At 36.2% G+C, this 18725-nt stretch overlaps 1 protein-coding gene and 1 long non-coding RNA gene across 2 annotated transcripts in view; both read right to left on the bottom strand.

Moving 5' to 3' along the window:
• Positions 1–4137, bottom strand: part of LOC136026984 (uncharacterized) — a 42660-nt gene extending 38523 nt beyond the window's left edge. Inside the window, exon 1 of the long non-coding RNA XR_010617466.1 lies at positions 1322–4137. This is a non-coding gene — a long non-coding RNA (uncharacterized LOC136026984). The remainder of the gene's footprint in view (positions 1–1321) is intronic.
• An 8137-nt stretch (positions 4138–12274) lies between these two features.
• LOC136026983 (uncharacterized) overlaps positions 12275–18725 on the bottom strand; it is a 66289-nt gene continuing 59838 nt past the window's right edge. The window contains exon 12 of the mRNA XM_065703862.1: positions 12275–12498. Coding sequence (XP_065559934.1) covers positions 12358–12498 — 141 coding nt within the window. The 3' untranslated portion in view covers positions 12275–12357. The remainder of the gene's footprint in view (positions 12499–18725) is intronic.

Raw genomic sequence — 18725 nt, 5'->3', positions numbered from 1 at the left:
GTCACTGATCGTCTTCCCTGATTATGTGATATGAAACAGGTAACATCGATAAAACTTGTGTCATTAAGGTGGGTCCATTGTTCACCTTGAACGCAACTTTGGTATCAGGGATATTTCCATTGAAAAGCAGATCAAATTTAAATATACCATCTATAATGCTTCGCTTAGTATTTGATCCTAATAAACCTTTTTTACAATAGATGGCAGGGTTGTCAATTTTTAAGCCTGTTTTAAGCTGGATGTCTATGCGTCTTTTTCAAGCAACACTGGCTAAGCGACTAAAAAAGAAATGATCAACTACCCTTCGATGGATGGGCATAACATCTTTCTTTTTTAAGTACCAACGCGGATTTGGCTTTACTTTGCCAAAATCCAAAGATAAAGGCAGGCAAATCCACGGCTTTAGCCCACTCTCCATGAAAAAGACAAACGATGACGCACCTATATGTTACCAAATGAGCCAAACAAAAAATTTTAAGAACCACTGTTCAAACTTTCAGAAGAAACAACTTATTAAGAGTCCTATTAAATTTTACCTCTTTTGACAACTTTCAATCTCTTTGTAACAGTCCTAGGTAAAATTTTTCGTACGATAGAAATTGTTGAATGGGTATCGGGTGGATTGACTGATTTCACTTATTAGCTCACGGAAAAGTTTTTTCTGAGCAGCTCTTTCTGGAAAAATTCCTTAGATGGTTTGCTGGAAAGTATTTGTGCTCTCTTAATGAGTCTCCATGCATTGTTGATCAGAAGCCATGAAAAGAAAAAAGGAATAAAGGACACGGCACTGGACTACACACTACCTACCAAGAAACAGTAAGGACACAGTCCCTACCTGAACTTCCTTTCTTGCTCTTCATCCAGGTAGGGTGGCGAAGGGTTGGGGGTCAGCCATCCTATGTTTTCAAAGACCCTCCTCGCCTAACTTCTCTGGATTAACTCGCATACCCATTTGGAGGTGGGTCGACTCTTTCTAAGCTTACACTTTCACACCTCTGATCCTCGTTTCAAACCGAAAAACATAATTTAGTGTTAGGCCAAGCTAGGGTTTGTATTTGGCTTCCTTTTAACTGTAAATGACCCAAAAAATTTATTTTAATACCAAAAAAACTGTAAAAAATAAGCCTGCAGGATGCAAACCACAAAGTAGTTTTATTTGTTCTCGTTACATCTTTCATTTATTCTGGTATTGAAGCCTGATTTCGTATGACAAGTTAACTGTTTTGCCTTATAAATATCACAAAAATCACTCTCAAAACGATAGAAAGGATATCATTTTTGAAACATTTACTGGATTCATAGAATCATACAAAACTTTTACCTCATACGAATATCCTTTAATTCTATCGCCATGAAGTCTTCCCCAAGATATTTGATAAAATATAAAAAACAATATTGCAGTTATAATTCTACACAGACAGAATCCCATGTGATGATATTTTTGATATTAATCACAAAGAGAAGAGTAGAGTTGAGTGATTTTGATTCTTGAATCTTGGATTTTTAATACCTGGGGATTTGGATTCTTGCGCAGGGATGAAACTTTAGTCTGCTGCTCCGCCTACAAAATTGTTCATTAAGAGAGCAAGGAGATTAGCCCCCTGTAAATCACTAAAGCGCCGTGACATAATAAAAGAACTAGACTTTTTTTTTATTATTAATACCCAGATATAGGAATAGAAGATAAAAATATAAGGAATGAGCTCGTTATGATCAAGACACTTTTACAAAATAAAACATTTTTTTGGTAAGTCGGACCTAACTGGATCTTGTATAATGCCTCAAATGCCCATTGCCAAAAAAAAAAAAAAATCAAAAATTGGAAAGAATACTGTTTTCCTCTTTTTTCCTAGTATTCATTCTTTTTAAACAAAGAATATAATTCCGTTGATTCATCCACCTAAGTTGATATCCCCGAAGATATAATTACTAGACCAGAATTTTGATTAGATTCTTATTTGGAGAATTATTGGGTTTGGGGGGAAGTGGCTGGTTCCCCTCCAAACATTTTTGACTCTTACATAAGCCGGTAGATACATAATCTGCATAACCGGTTTACCTAGCAGCCAGATTAAGTCGTAAACCTTCCCTAGCAGCCAGATTGCCTATACTACAAGGGATGCACAATTTGCATACTGGGGTTCATGAGAACTTCATTTGCTTGGAACTTAATAGTGGAGTGGGCAGCAGTAATGATACGAAAACAAGAGTACGAAACATAGCAGTAGAAACTTCAAGAAGATGTCGACTAAGTCTAGAATGGGATGAGATGTTTGCGAGAACAATGATACGAAAACAAGAGTACGAAACAAAGCAGTAAAAATTACAAGGAGATGTCGACTAAGCCTAGAATGGGATGAGGTGTTTGCGAGAAACGTGATACCAATGAGCAAATTCAAATTGGAGGAACAGTTAGGTCTTACTGCAAAACTCAATATAATGTAAACACAAATGCTTCAAGCTGCTTTAAATGCAATTGTGAAATATGTTGAGGATAATAACTTGAATCAGTATGTAAAAAAAGATATATATGTTATTGTGATTATTTAAATAAAAATGTGTCTAAGCCAAAAATATTTTTTTCTTGTTATATTTTTTTAGCAGGTTTCTGCTCCTCTAGGAATTTGCCAAAATAGAAACAAAACGAAGCATTATTATAGGTTTGCTTTTGAATACCACCTAGAAGTTCAATGATGATTTAAGACCCTATCCAAATGATTTTTTTAGTCTATATATTTTCATGTGAACAACATGCAAGTCAAAAATTTGGAAAATCCAATCCAAACAGATTTAACAAATTTGAAGTATGTGTGATGTCATTCGATTACTTCAGTGGACATTCAACAAAATCAAAATGCACTCTAAGCATGAAGGTTGTCAAGAGCACATAAACAATTTTACTTATGCAATTAGTACTACTGCTATTGTGACTTTTCAAGCTGCGACTGCTTTTAACTGTTTGCATTTATGATTACTCGCAACTGCAAATACTTGTGACTGCGATTGATTGCGACAAAAACCCCAAATACTTGTAACTATGGTTGCCAATGAATGTAACTAGGACTGCATCAGAACTATTTTTCAGTTTTTTTCCTTTTTTAGTTTTTTTTCCTTTTAGTTTTTAGTTTTTTAACTTTTTTTTTATTTTTTTAGTTTTTTTAGTTTTTTTATTAGTTTTTAGTTTTTTTTGTAGTTTTTACCTTTTTTTAAGCCAAGGTTCGAACCTGGAACCTCTTGAATCTAGAACCTGGAACATAACGCCTTACCAACTCAGCTACATCGGCTTGAATACATTCGTTTTTGAATTGGTATATGATGAAATAATTCAGACGTCATATGCGGACAAACACGACGTCACTCGACAGACGAACAGACAGACAGAACTTATTTTTATATATATAGACTAGCTGTTGGGGTGGCGCTTCGTGCCACCCCAACACCTAGTTGGTGGGGGCACTTCGCCCCCCCCCCGCGCGCGTAAATCGTTACGCGCCATATTAGTTACGCGCCATTGTAGTTGTGTCCCTGTGTCCCACCTGTGAATATAGATAAAAGAGAAAAGATTTATCTTTTTGTTATAGATATATATATGTTTTTAACTACGTAAAACTTGCGAATATACAACATTCTTCGATGTCCCATTGTCTGTGCATATAAATAGATTGTCAGGTTTACCGACTCTTGAACATGCAACATAAAATTGTCCATGGGAAAAACAATCCGTATTCAGATCTATACCTGATTATTCTAATGATTGCCCTTGAGCTCTGTTGAAGGTGATTGCTAATCGAACATTCCCTGTGTCCCCGTCGTCATTTATATAGCCCCCTGTGCCCCCAGCATCCCCCTTGTAGTTGTGTCCCTGTGTCCCGTTCGTCATTTATATTCCCAGTATCCCGGTCGTCATTTGTGACCCAGTCTGTAATTCTCTTTGAGCGTCCCGGTCGTCATTTATATTCCCTGTGTCCCGGTCGTCATTTGTGTCCCGGTCGTTATTTGTGTCCCAGTGTCCCAGTCTGTAATTTCTCTTTGAGTGTCCCGGTCGTCATTTATATTCCCTGTGTCCCGGTTTTTAGTTTTCTTTTTCTCCCGTTTTTTTAGTTTTTTCTTTTTCAGTTTTTAGTTTTTTTAGTTTTTTTTATTCTGAGTTCTTTAGTTCTGAGTTCTTTATTTAACATTAAAATCCATAAACAAAAAAATTACTTCAAGACAATCTCCCCCATAAGGCTCCATGGCCGGGAAAGAACAGGGGAGAAAAAAATACCAACAACAAAAAAATATAAACAAAAACCAAAAATTGAGTCGCCCACCTTAATAATCTCCAAAAAATGACAAGCTAGGCAGGGGGTAGCACATAATTTCACCAACTCAATTAAATATCCAACTCAATCCAGAGACATCAACTCCAAGGGAAACCGGAATAAAAAATAAAGACAAAAAAAACAAAAAAAACAACAAACAAACAAAATTATTTACTAGCTAGAAAATCTCTAACATAATTTTTGAACATACCAAACGAGTGGCAGCTTCGTACGAACTCTGGGAGCGTGTTCCAGATCCTGTTGCAAGCTGTCAGAGGGTTGAAGTCAGACCTCACTGACGGTGTGTGAAGAACCAGTAAATTGTTGGAAGTGCGGAGATGATAAGTCGATTGATCAGAAACAAAAGATATATTATTACATAGGACAGCAGGAAGATGGCCGTGCAACTGTAAAAAAACGAAAGAAGAACAAGAAAGAAAATAGAGAGATTTCAAATCAAGCAAGGGTTTAAGTGAAAAACGGTTAGTTTCCTGAATAAGAGTCCTTGCTTTATCATAAAGTTTTGAAAGTGGCTTCAGAGACGAGGGAAAAGTTGAGATCCAAATAACAGAACAATATGAAACATAGGACTGAACTAGGCTGCAGAACAAGAGTCAAGAATCGACCCTGGAAATATATATTTGAGCTTTCTAAGGATTCCAAGACTCCTGGAGACTTTCATTTTAATCAGGTCAATATGATACTTGAACGAAAGATTTTCGTCAAGCAAGATGCCTAGGAATCGAACGTAACGATCCTTAGGTCTACTTAGAGAACCTCTTGATACATTAATTTTATTTAAATCAGGACAAGCCTTTGAGACTGGAGAAAATGAGAAAACATGACTTTTCGACATTTAAGGCAAGATAATTTACATCAAACCACTGGATAACTTTTTCAAAAAGGGCTATCATCCTTGAACGAAGATCAGACTCAGTTCTACCAGTTGTGCCAAGAGTACTGTCATCAGCAAAAGCAATAAGTGTATCCGGTATTAGTTTTTAGTTTTTTTTCTTTTTAGTTTTTTTGTAGTTTTTACCTTTTTTTAGTTTTTTTTTAGTTTTTTTTCTTTTTAGTTTTTTTGTAGTTTTTACCTTTTTTAGTTCTTTTTCTTCTTTTGTATTAATGCTAAAGCCAAGGTTCGAACCTGGAACCTCTCGGACCTGGAACCTGGAACATAACGCTTTACCAACTCAGCTACTTCGGCTTGAATACATTCGTTTTTGAATTGGTATATGATGAAATAATTCAGACGTCATATAATGACGTCACTCGACAGACAGACAGACAGACAACTTATTTTTATATATATAGATTGTAGATATACTCTAATCATTATAGTATACCTCTTGCTTTTGTTGTTTGACGCGCTCGACCAATAGGTCATATAATTTCTATCACTCGATTGTTCTTTGCCATCTATATCACTAGCTTGCTTGGTGTCACTTCAGTCAATAATCACTGAAACAGATCACGTATCACTTATCAGGCTGTTACACAAACAAATCAGAGCATCTTCATAGCATATATGAAACTAGACACAAACTAACAAACGTACGGTCAGTATATATACAAAACTAATCTAGTCCAATAGCACATAATCGACCTCCGCTTTATTACAAGCTCTTTCATTCCTGTCTTTCATTTTTACATTTTATCAATTTAATTTTCTTTAGAAGTTTGAGGGAAAATTGCTTTGACCCGATTTTAGTTAAAGGAGAGCGAAGTGAAGTACTCTTAAGTGAAAACATATTCATCCACAACATATTCCTTCTTTAGTTATTCCAAAGAAATCGGAATATGGTTTGGTTACTAAATAACTACTTGTATTTTTAACTTTGATGAGAGATGAAACTTCGAAAGTCTTATAGAAAACAATTTTTTTGGCTACTTGCGACAGTAACAACTGATGTAATAACAACAATACCAACAGACAATAATAAGGTGATGAGAATCGTGTGTCAATTAACATTTAATATGTTTATAAGATTCAAATGTTTATAGTCAATAGCTAATTGAAATGTCACAGGTAAACTACTTGCATTTGAATTTAAATATTGTTATAATGCTCAATGACTATCACTATATAGTGCGTTGGAGCAACAGCGTAGTTTGATGACGGTGGGAGTGGGACAGCCGTGGCAATACTAACTATTCTACACGGATACACGTGGTTATACGTTTTTCTGAATAAAGGTTGGATGGTCCTAGGGATTAAGAAGTTGGATACATCTGCTTATATGTTTTTCTGAACAGAGGTTGGATGGTCCTAGGGATTCTATTTCTATGTAGACAAGTGGGGCAGTTTTTACTAGCTGCTTTTAGTCGGTTCCTCATAAGTTTGAAAATACATATTCCCTTTATTCTCTCGAGTATTTCACCCAACCATATTATCATAACATTTCGCGAGAACGCATCAGTTTCGCACCATAATCCACAAGAACCCTTGGGAAAACAATTTTTTCTTTTTAATTGGTGTACCTAAGTTTTCCTAGTTCCTCGTGTGGGTAATTGGAAAGAACTTGATCGATATTACATTGCTCATCCACGAGTCTGCGTAGTCATGGCATTATATCTAGCCTTGATCTTTCTTCTGATGCATCTTGTGCATTCAGTTTAGTTCCTGAAATTTCTTCTGATTCATTGTGTGCATTCAGTTAAGTTCTAGAAATGCTTGAACTTTTTGCCGACGTATATATTTCTATAATCCCCCACAGTCCCCGGGTGAAAGGCAGCAAGTTATGAACTTTTTCCATTGTTTACGTATAGTATTGGTTATTGGGAAATATACAAACGTTTTTAAGGGGATTTTGTCTAGTGGGAGGGAGGTCGAGAGGATGAGGTAATGTGGGAGGATCTCACTTTTTTCAATTGAAAGTAAGGAGCAACATTAAAACTTAATATGAACAGTAATTACTGCGTGTATGAGGAGGTTCACCTCCATGTCCATACATCGCTCTTTACGGTAAAGTTTTTTTTTAGCACTTTCAAAAGAGCAATTTACCATAAGTAGGGTAATAGCGCTGCCTAAGTAAAGACCGATGCGGGCACAATGTATTACTTTTTTTTTTTAGACCAGGGCACTTTGTACCAAAGGAGTTGTTCTAGAAACTTCTCAAAGGGCTCATTCGATTAGAAATGGAAAGGACTAGTGTTCTTTTTAATAGTCAAAATTAATTGGAGGGAAACTAACCCCCCTCCCACGTCCATCAATTTCACAAACATAGTAAATCAAAATTTTGAGATAGCCATTTTTTTCAACATAGTTGAAAGATTGGGAAATTATGTTTTTGAAGATGACACCCCCCTTACAGCCCTCGGGACAATATTTTTAAATTATGCCCTGGGGTGCATTTAAGGTTTATAGAGAAAGGGTGATCGTATAAACTTAGGAGGGGGACCATTGGATTGTTAATCGATAGTATATAGCCCTCTTTAAGATTCAGAATGATCGGAGGATGGATACCCCCCCCCGACACACACACACAGCTGGTATTTCCCGAAATACATCCCATGCAAATTTTGAGACGGCCCTTTGTTGTCGTAGAAACTTCTAAAAGGCCTTATTAGATTGGAAATTGAAGTGGTTAGTGTCCGTTTTAATAGTCGGAATAGAGGGCAACTAACTCCCCTCTTACGCCCACTATTTCCTTAAACATATCCTATCAAGATTTTGAGATTGCCATTTTGTTCAACACAATTTGCGCTTTACTAAAAACAAAATACGGTTCAAATGTTTTCACCTTTCTTACTTCCATAAATGAAAAATTGTTAAAACCTTAACGAAGAAATGTCAATATATGTCAATTTAACTGACAATCCCCGGTCATTTGTTTTTTGTTGTCTTTTTTTCAGCAAAGCGCAAATTGTGTTCTTGTTTTGAGAAGACATAGTGGTTATCAGCCCTACTCATGTTGATTTCTGATCGTTTTGAGTTTGACTCGGTTATTTATTGTCATTTCTGTTCGTTTTGAGTTTCATTTATCTATTGATAGCGACTTGTGGTAGTTTTACGCTTGGAAGATTATTCTACTTTATTTTTGCTCATTCTTGGTTTAATGGAGCTCTTTACTTTTCTTTAAAAACTTGTCTTGTTGAAATTTTTTTTTAAGTTAATTTTAATTAAACGGCCTTGGTGATTCAGGGGTCATTGTTAAAGAATTTCAACAAAATTCAAACTTTCGCGTCAAGAGCGAGGCATTCACGAGGGGGCAAACGGCCTCATATACGTAATAATTTCTGTTCATTTTAAGTTTTAATGTTGCTCCTTACTTTCAGTTGAAAAAAACTTGTTTTCTGTTTAATTACCATCTGAGTGCGGTTTCCATCACGCTCAGGATACCATCCCCAGTCAACAGGCTTAAAATTATGACCACATCTTTTCGGCTTTGGCGACTTCTGTTGAATATCCTCATTTTCCCATAATAGGTTCCTATATCTGCCCATCTCTGTAAAATGTTCTATATTAGCTGGAGCGCGCTAGAATCAACTAAGAATATATGAAACCAAAGATCAATAAATGCTTTACAGTTGTTGTTTTTTTGCCGATTTTACACTTAATGCAAAATGTCGAAACTCATAGAAGTATTAGCAAAAAAAAAAACGTAAGAAATTTTTCTGTAAATTTACTTTTTTTTACGCTTGGAATCTTTTAATTCGGTCTTACTTTTAGAGCTAGGATATCCAAGATCAGGAAGAGTTTGAATCTGGTGATGTAGTCTTTCTTTACATCAGAATGAGCCCTCTTACTAAACTAAAGAGTTAGTTTTTCTAAGCTCCGTCAGGATATGATCTTTTCTTATGCATACATTCGGATTGTGTTTTGCCAAATACTTTCTCAATTAAAACACCACTGGAAATTATATCTTTTGGTAATTCAATTTCATTAAAATCATTTTTGGGAAGATACATGTTTACAAGGTCCAGGATGTGTTTGCAAACGCTTCCTGTTCAGGATCAACTCACATATATTTTTTTAAGGAAATATGTTTGAAATACATTTAAAGATGGCTTTTTTTTATTGAAAAATTCAAATGTGTAACTGCAGCTGCTTTGGAGTTGGAGTGATAAGCACCGTCGTAAATCACCTCCAGACTAGAATTTTTCCTCCAAATGGCCAGTTTGGATTTGCAACAGATCACAACAGCTGATCCATATTTTGTAAGCCATGCTTGGATGAAATCGGCGCTCCGTCAAATAGGAAATATTCTACTTGATCTAATTCTAAAGCCCGGTCTTATGCTGGAAATTGAATTTGAGGAAAATGAAACTTGCAAGCCAAAGCTCTTACACCTTGTACCTTTTTACATCCGATTTAAAGTGTTCAGGTATTTTTCAATAGCAGAGATATTCCCAATTTTTTATTTGTTTCAACGTCTTTTTGTGTCGAAAATACGATTCCTTGGCATGCTCAGGTCAAAAAGCGATACGATACCTCACTAATACAAGCCGTGTAAGATAAGGACAGCTCGCACAAGGTATTCGAATTGGCATATCCACTTTCAATCATGACGTTCTACATAGATAAAACAATGGGTAGGTAAATCCAAACGATGGTCGACATTTTTAAATTGAGAAGATTATTGCCACGTTGTATTAAAACAATTTCACTTGACGGAAAACTATGGTCAGCATTAAGAGTATGCACAACGCATACTTCGTTACATGCCAGGGGGATTGAATCGTCTATGATCGACACCATCTGGCCCAGTGAAACTGAGCTGCACATTAATAGGCTATTGTCCCAGTGAAGCAGCAAGTCGATTTACATCATCCTCCATTTTTCGAATTTTCTTTTAACCTTGAGCATAGTTATTTGCGTCTTGCAATATTTTTTCCGAAAGATCCATTAAGTTATGAGAGATCATTTAATGTTGTGAACTTTATAACCAATGTATATTTCTTTGTTATTCGTACTTCATGAAGAACACACATCTGTCTATCGTTATAATTTTATGGCCACCTAAGTTTCCATATCATAAAAGAAATTGACCCGCAGCTTGTAATAAACCAGAGGTCCATTACATTTTATTGGACTAGATTAGTTTCCGTACATATACGGAAGTTAGTTTTAGCTGAGCGTAAGTTAGTTAGTTTAAATCCTTGACCTAGGGCTGTGAGGTCATGGCATCCCCAGAGGCACAGTTACTGGACTTTTTTGACTAGTTAGAACAAAATTGCTACTTCAAAATTCTGGTAAATGTTGTGGAGAGGGGGCACCAAAAAAGAGCGAGGGGAATGGGAGAGGAGCTGGTTGCTCTCCGATCATTCAACATCTCCCTTTAAGTACCCTAAAAATTCAACTTAATTTCTTCAGCCGTTCCTTAGATATTACTGTTACGCCCTTTGGACAACCAGAATAAGCAGACTGTATTTTGATTTTCTTCGACATCTCTATCAACATTCCTTTAATGTTTCACCTTAATACCCTAATATTTCTTGGTTTCCCAGGATCAAGCATGCCCCTCCCGTCTAAACATGAAATCGTATATGCTAAAATTGGGCAACTTGCAGTGGTCAGCCACGGGCATAGTTATTAAGCCTCTAGACTATTTTGGACAAAATGGCTATCTAAAAATTTTGATCAAATGTATTTGGGAAAAAAACGTAGGAGGTCGGTGACATTCCAATCCCTTTCGACTAAAAAACGCACTAGAACTTTCAATCTCCAATCGAATGAGCCCCCTCCGAAGTTCATACGACTACCCGGGCGCTGTAAAGAAAACAAATAAAAGTACATTGAAGCCTCATAGTTCTTTACTATAAGCAACAGAGCGCTGCCTCTGATTTAAGCTTAACAACAGAATTTTCAGATCAATTGTTTTGAAACACAACCGATAAATTATTCCCTTGGAATTGCCAGCATGCTACACACATGGCATCTCTTTTGAAACAATTGATTGTCATTTAAGGGCTGCACTTCTTTCTTTATAGGAGATCTAACTTCAGTTCCTAAGTAAGGTAAAATTAATACAAAGTGCCCACCGTTCTACCCTGTTAAGGTGGCCGCTACTTTTTGCAAGCTTTTTCGACTGATTTTTATTGACTATATGGATTTCAAGCGTTACATCTCGCCATACCAATTCAGATTCCCAATTCATGTGGTGTAGATTAATCTAACTCTAAATCTAGTTTAGAGCTGTTTTGTCAAAATGAAACTGAAACTTAGCAGGATTTCCTATTAAAGTTTGCGAGAAAAAGAAGATTTTTGAATAGCTATCTAAAACAGAAGGCCAGTTGTTAACAATCACGAGATTGTTCAGTACAGAATTTTGCCGGTTGGGAATGCTTTTCCAGCTTTTATCTGAATCAGAAGCGAACAACATATTCACTCTAAACATGGCACTCTAAAATGTTATCAATAAAGGAATCAATAAAACTATAACGTAGAGCAAGGGGGCACCCCACATCATTCACAGGATAAGCAGATCCAGAATGGACGGGCTTATTGATGCACGTTTGTAATAATCAATAGTATTCGTGGTTCAAATTCTTTTGAAGATATTCGGTAAATGAAACAATTACCAACTGGCAATATTTGTTGTATTTTACTATGATTTCAATACAACAGTATTGAAGTGCCGTAAAGAAAACACCACCTTTATTCGTTCATTCATCCTTGAAGCATTAAGGGTAAATCAAAATTTTGGGGCACAGAGCGCAAGTTCGAAGGGAGGGGGACTTTAATATAAACAACAGTTTCTATCCGTTTCAAGTTTTAATACACTCTTTACTTTCACTTGAAAACACTAGATTATTTGCTTTAATTGTGTAAAAGATCAAAACGCGGCTTGGTGTACATGGCAAAAGATATCCCTCGTAGATATCCCTCATAGATATCCCTCGTAGCCTGATAAAGTGCAGATTTCTTACTACAACAACAGTGCCAACCCCTCAGTAGCGAACTGTAAATAACAGGAAAATTTATACCACCCTAGTTATAATTGTATGGGAACCATGTTTATAAACAATGATGAAAAGGAATATTTAATGCGAAGCTTAAATACTTAAACATTCAGATATTAAAAAGTCAATACAATATGCCTATGATCTATCATTACTTGAAACGAACAGTGACGGTATGTCGATCCAGCTTTCTATTATTGAAGTTTGTCAAAAATCTAGAAGCACTTTCTTCATTTTCAAAAGTGACATCCGCTTCTACTGGGCGACCAGGCTCTCGAAATATCAAACATGCCTAAAATTACAAACAAAACACATGAATAGAAGTGAAAAGGCATCAAAAAGTGAATCAAAAATAAAGCTTCTGAAAAAATAAACCATCACCGGTGATCAAACCCTAAAGCTGTGAAAGCTCTGTAATGTTTATTGCCAGAAAAGTGCGTATCCAGTCTTCGGAAAAAGTGAACTAAGAGATGGAAACTGGGAGGAGGACCCTCCTGGGCTTTCCCCAACCCCCTCTCTCCTTCAGATATTTTCATAGCATTTCCTATTATTCGATACAAAAGCTCGTTTTTGCACTGGTTTCTTGTTCGCACTTGAAGAAGGAGTCAAAACTTTGCCAGTGTAGATTGAGATTGAGAACCCTCGTATGATGAAAAGATCCAACTTGTCTACCTTTGTGCTAAAAAGCTGGCAGGAGGAATGAAATTAATGGCCCATTGTATTTAAATATTACACATTTTAATTATTTCCATGATTTTGGGTAATTTAAATATTTTAATATTGAGGTGTTTAATTTATTTTAGCTCCCAAAAAGAAATCAAAACGTACAATGGGCAGTCTAGTACGAGACAACCAAGGTATACGATAAGGTATATAATATACCAAGGTATATTTTGAGAATATTTTTTAATCAATCACTGTAAAAGCCTGAATAAGCACACAGAAATGAAAAAAGATTGTACACTAAAGTGTGTCTCGTACAATTTCAGATTGTCAATAAGATATCTTAATAACCTCCGAATATTGCGGACATGGTAAAACACAGCCACCTTATCTACTGAAACGTATTTGTAAAGAATGAACAATTGCAACCGCTTGTCCTTTGTACTGCGTAGGTTGTGTTCCACCTAAAATCCTAACATTAGAACTTAATTCCTCCTGTACCGGCGGAATCACCATTAGAATCACGGATGAAATTAAGCCGTCCACAAAGAGTTACAAGCCATCACCCATATATGCGGCTCTCCAAATGTCTCCTCATTGGGGTTGTACTACCATGTGGATGTTTCAAACTCTACTCGTCGGTGCGACAAAGTGCATATTTTCGGTCTTCCTCTACTTCGGGTTTCCCTCATTGTACTTTGCTTTTTTTTATTTTCGATAATTCTAAGTAAAATGGAAATCTCGAACTTTTTTTTTCATACCGATGCTGTGGGGAAGATACCGTTTGCCCAAGGGTTAAAAAAGCGCATTAGAGGGGGAGGTGCTGTCTTCCAACTATTTTGACTCCCCAACGTGGAACTAAAATTTCAATTTAAAAACGAAATGAGCACTCGCCCAGCCTTCCCAGTCACTATACGGAGTGGTCCGAAATATACATAGGAGATATATTGTTACTTATCAACATTATTCCATTCATTTGTATTTACTTGGAGAAAACAAGATGAGTCTGTTGAATAAACTATAGCTAAAATCAAGAAAAGTTGATCAATAATGCTCCTATATCTAATTTCTGAACAAAGAAATTTAATTTTCAGTTTGGAAGGCAGATATAGCATTACTGCTTTTTTAGTCTCAAATCCAATCTGTTTTTATGGCACTTGGTATTAACCAAGTGACATATAGCAATCGCAAATTCTGTCGGTCTGTCGGTCCCGGTTTTGCTACTTTAGGTACTTCCAGGTAAGCTAGGACGATGAAATTTGGCAGGCGTATCAGGGACCGGACCAGATTAAATTATAAATAGTCGTTTTCCCGATTTAACCATCTGGGGGGAGGAGTGGGGGGCCCGTTAATTCGAAAAAAATAGAAAAAATGAGGTATTATTAACTTACGGACGGGTGATCGGATCTCAAAGAAATTTGATATTTAGAAGGATATCGTGTCTCAGAGCTCTTATTTTAAATCCCGACCGGATCTGGTGACATTGGGGGGGGGGAGTTGGGAGGGGGAACCTAAAACTTGGAAAACACTTAAGAGTGGAGGGATCGGGATGAAACTTGGTGGGAAAAATAAGCACAAGTCCTAGATACATGATTGACATAACCGGAACGGATCCGCTCTCTTTGGGGTAGTTGGGGGGGGGGGGTTATTCAGAAAAATTAGAAAAATGAGGTATTTTTAACTTACGAACAGGTGATCGGATCTCAAAGAAATTTAATATTTAGAAGGATATCGTGTCTCAGAGCTCTTATTTTAAATCCTGAACAGATCTGGTGACATTGGGGGGAGTTGGGAGGGGGAAAGCTAAAATCTTTGAAAACACTTAGAGTAGAGGGATCAGGATGAAACTTGGTGGGAAAAATAAGCACAAGGGGGGGGGGCAGAAATCTTAGAAAATACTTAAAGCGGAGAGATCAGGATGAAACTGGATGGGAAAAAATAAAAATTTGTCTAAGATACGTGACTGACATAACCGGACTGGATCTGCTCTCTTTGGTGGGGACATTGGGTAAAAATGAGGTATTTTTAACTTACGAACAGGTGATCGGATCTCAAAGAAATTTAATATTTAGAAGGATATCGTGTCACAGAGCTCTTATTTTAAATCCTGAACAGATCTGGTGACATTGGGGGGAGTTGGGAGGGGAAACCTAAAACTTGGAAAACACTTAGAGTGGAGGGATCGGGATGAAACTTTGTGGGGAAAATAAGCAAAAGTCTTAGATACATGATTGACATAGCCGGAATGGATCCGCTCTCTTTGGGGTAGTTGGGGGGGGGGTTAATTCTGAAAAATTAGAAAAATAAGGTATTTTTAACTTACGAACTGGTGATCGGATCTCAATGAAATTTGATATTTAGAAGGATATCGTGTCTCAAAGCTCTTATTTGAAGTCCTGACCGGATCTGGTGACATTGGGGGGAGTGTGGAGTGGGGGAACCTAAAATCATGGAAAACGCTTAGATTGGAGGGATCGGGATGAAACTTGGTGGGAAAAATAAACAGAAGTCTTAGATACGTGATTTACATAATTGGGACGGAACCGCTCTATTGGGGGGGGGGGGGGGTTAATTCTGAAAAATTAGAAAAAATGACGTATTTTTAACTTACGAAGGAGTGATCGGATCTTCATGAAACTTCATATTTAGAAGCGACTCAGATCTCTTATTTTAAATCTCAACCGGATCCAGCGTAATTGGGGGGGGGGCAGTTGAGGGGAACCGGAAATCTTAGAAAATACTTAAAGCGGTGATATCAGGATGAAACTGGATGGGAAGAATAAAAACCTGTCAAAGACACGTGACTGAAATAATCAGACCGGATCTGCTGTCTTTGGTGGAGTTAGGGGGGGGGGAGTAATTCTAAAAATTGAGGTATTTGTAACTTACGAAAGGGTGACCAGATGTTAATGAAATTTATATTTAGAAGGGTCTTGCGCTTTAAAGCTCTAATTTCAAACTCCAACCAGATCCTGTTACTTTGGGGGGACTTAGAGGGGGCAACCGGAATTCTTGGAAAACGTGAAGATTGGGGTATTTTTATTTTACGAATAGGTGATCGGATCTTAATGAAATTTGATATTTAGAAGGAATCCATGTCTCAGAGCTCTTATTTCAAATCCCGACCAGATCTTTTGACATTGGAGGGGGGGGTGAAGGGGGAAATCTTGGAAAACACTTGGAGTGGAGGAATCGGGATGAAGCTTAGTGGAGAGAATAAGCAAATGTCCTTGATACGTTATTGACGGAACCGTACTGGATTCGCTCTCTTTGGTTGAGCTGGGGGGGGGGGGAGGTGTTCAGTGATTTGGCGAGTTTGGTGCTTCTGGACGCGCTAGGACGATGAAAATGGGTAGGCGTGTCAGGGAGCTGCACAAATTGACTTGATAAAGTCGTTTTCCCAGATTCGACCATCTAGGGGGCTAAAGGGAGAGGAAAAATTAGAAAAAAATAGGTATTTATAACATACGAGTGGGTGATCGGATTTTAATGAATTTTGATATTTAGAAGGACATACCTCCCCTCCCTCCCCCCTCCCCGTGTAAAATTTGTGCCTATAAATTCAACTTCTTTGAAATTTTTTAGAATATTCAATCATTTTCTTATATCTTCAACGGTCTTTAAATTCCAAGATGCAAACGGATTTACTTAAGATTAAGGTACAAACGAACACCCGGCTATATATCCTACATAATTAGAAAAACTCAAAATTTCAATTCTTAATAAAAAAAAAGGGCCTTCATTTATAGTTTTTGGTATTATCAAGACCACAATAAAAAAAAAAAAAAAAAAAAGAAAGACAAAAGACGTGGGTGAAAAATCAGACAAAGTAAGCTAAAAATATGGCATCAATCAGTTTAAAAACATCTGGCTTTCTTTGGAAGGTATAGGTGCATTCGGGACCAACCAATTGTCAATGTTTGAATTATTAAGGACTGAAAACATCATCAAATTCATGTAATTAGTTTTGTTTATTTATTTCGACGGTTCAACGTTGCAACACTAACAAAAATACTGCCCAAAAACTTCATAACAAAAAACGTGGAAAATCTCAATATAGTGGTATGAGACCTTAGGAGGGGGGGGGGAGATCTCTTTAATTGACGTCATTGGTACATAAAAGTCTTTCACGGAACTCAAAGATTTTTTTTACGAAATTGGATTATTGAACCGATTGGCTCTGAAGGCTCCAAATACCAGGGCTTAATGTTTTATCGTGGCGACTTATTGAAAGTGACAAGATCTGCAAAGGAACCTTTTATGATGATGTTACAACCACCAACATTCTACCGTTTAATAAATAAAGTCTACTCTGCATCAGTTTAATCTACAAGGTAGACGCTCATCTTCCAGGACACTGGAAGATGAGCCTTCTCCGACCGGATCACCAGCAAGTAGAATAGCCTGCTCTCGTCAATAGAAAATAGTCCAGGTTAGGTTTTATCCAAGAAAAAAAATTGATAAATTTTCATGAATTTAATATGTTATCTAGTTTCTCATTTCGTAGAGAATTGTAAGAGGCTAGCACTTATTTTTTTCATTAAATTGTGATGATTATTTCCTTTTAACAATATTTGTGTATGGTACTATTTTTCTGATATATATATATATATATATATATATATATATATATATATATATATATATATATATATATATATATATATATATATATATATATATATATATATATATATATATATATATATATATATATATATATATATATATATATATATATATATATATATATATATATATGTATTTTCAGCAATGTTTCCTTGTTAGATTCAATAGGACAACAAATTTCATTTTATCATATCTTACAAAAGATTTTGTACTAAAATGGAGGCTTAGGCAGCAGTCTCTTTCAAGACCCTTTTTTAAGGTAAAACATTGATTGACTGATCCCAAACGTCAGAGTTTACCCTAAAATCCTTTCACTAACAAAGACAACTTAAAAATAAGCAGTTGGCCTATACCAGACTTAAAACACAGAATATCAGGAGACTAAGATTTTGCAACGGGAAAATGGCGTTACTCCTTTCCTAGTGTTATTATTAACCATTCCAACCAGTTGATGTCATTATTGGACATTTTTTCGTATGTAATTTGACACTGAAATTTGACCTTGTACGTAATTGTACCTGAGATAATTGTTTGTTGTATATATTGCCATGCTTATATTAGCTTTATGCTAAGTTCTCACAGAAGACACCAAGCGAAAACATTTCCCTTTTGTCAAGCGATTAAATAAAAAAAAAACTAATTTTTTTAGCTGAAAGTAAGGAGCGACATTAAAACTTAAAACGAACAGAAATTACTCCGTATATAAAATGGATTGTCCCCTCCGCAATCCCTCGCTCTTTACGCTAAAGCTTTTAATTGTTTTTAAAAGTAGAATTGTGGCAAAGAGTCAAACTTTAGCGTAAAGAGCGAGGGATTGCGGAGGGGACAATCCATTTTATATACGGAGTAATTTCTGTTCGTTTTAAGTTTTAATGTCGCTCCTTACTTTCAGCTAAAAAAATTAGTTTTTTTTATTTAATTTCTGAACGTTTTGAATTAGTGCATGTTTGGTTTTGGCTCTCCGCACATAAATTACTAAAATGAAATTTGTATATTAATTCTTTTTTTGGCTAAATAGCCTTCTCTTAGTTTTGATCAGACGATTTTGAGAAATAAGGGGTGGAGAAGGAGGCCTAGTTGCCCTCCAATTTTTCGGTTGCTTAAAAAGGCAACTAGAACTTTTAATTTTTAACGAACGTTTTTATTAGTAAAAAATATACGTAACTTATAAATTAGCAACTTACGTAACAAACTTTCATGATCTTATATTTTTATTATGTATACAAG

The sequence above is a fragment of the Artemia franciscana genome, chromosome 5, assembly GCF_032884065.1.
Source record: "Artemia franciscana chromosome 5, ASM3288406v1, whole genome shotgun sequence".
NCBI lineage: Eukaryota > Metazoa > Arthropoda > Branchiopoda > Anostraca > Artemiidae > Artemia > Artemia franciscana.
This window is presented reverse-complemented; position numbering and strand designations above follow the sequence as displayed.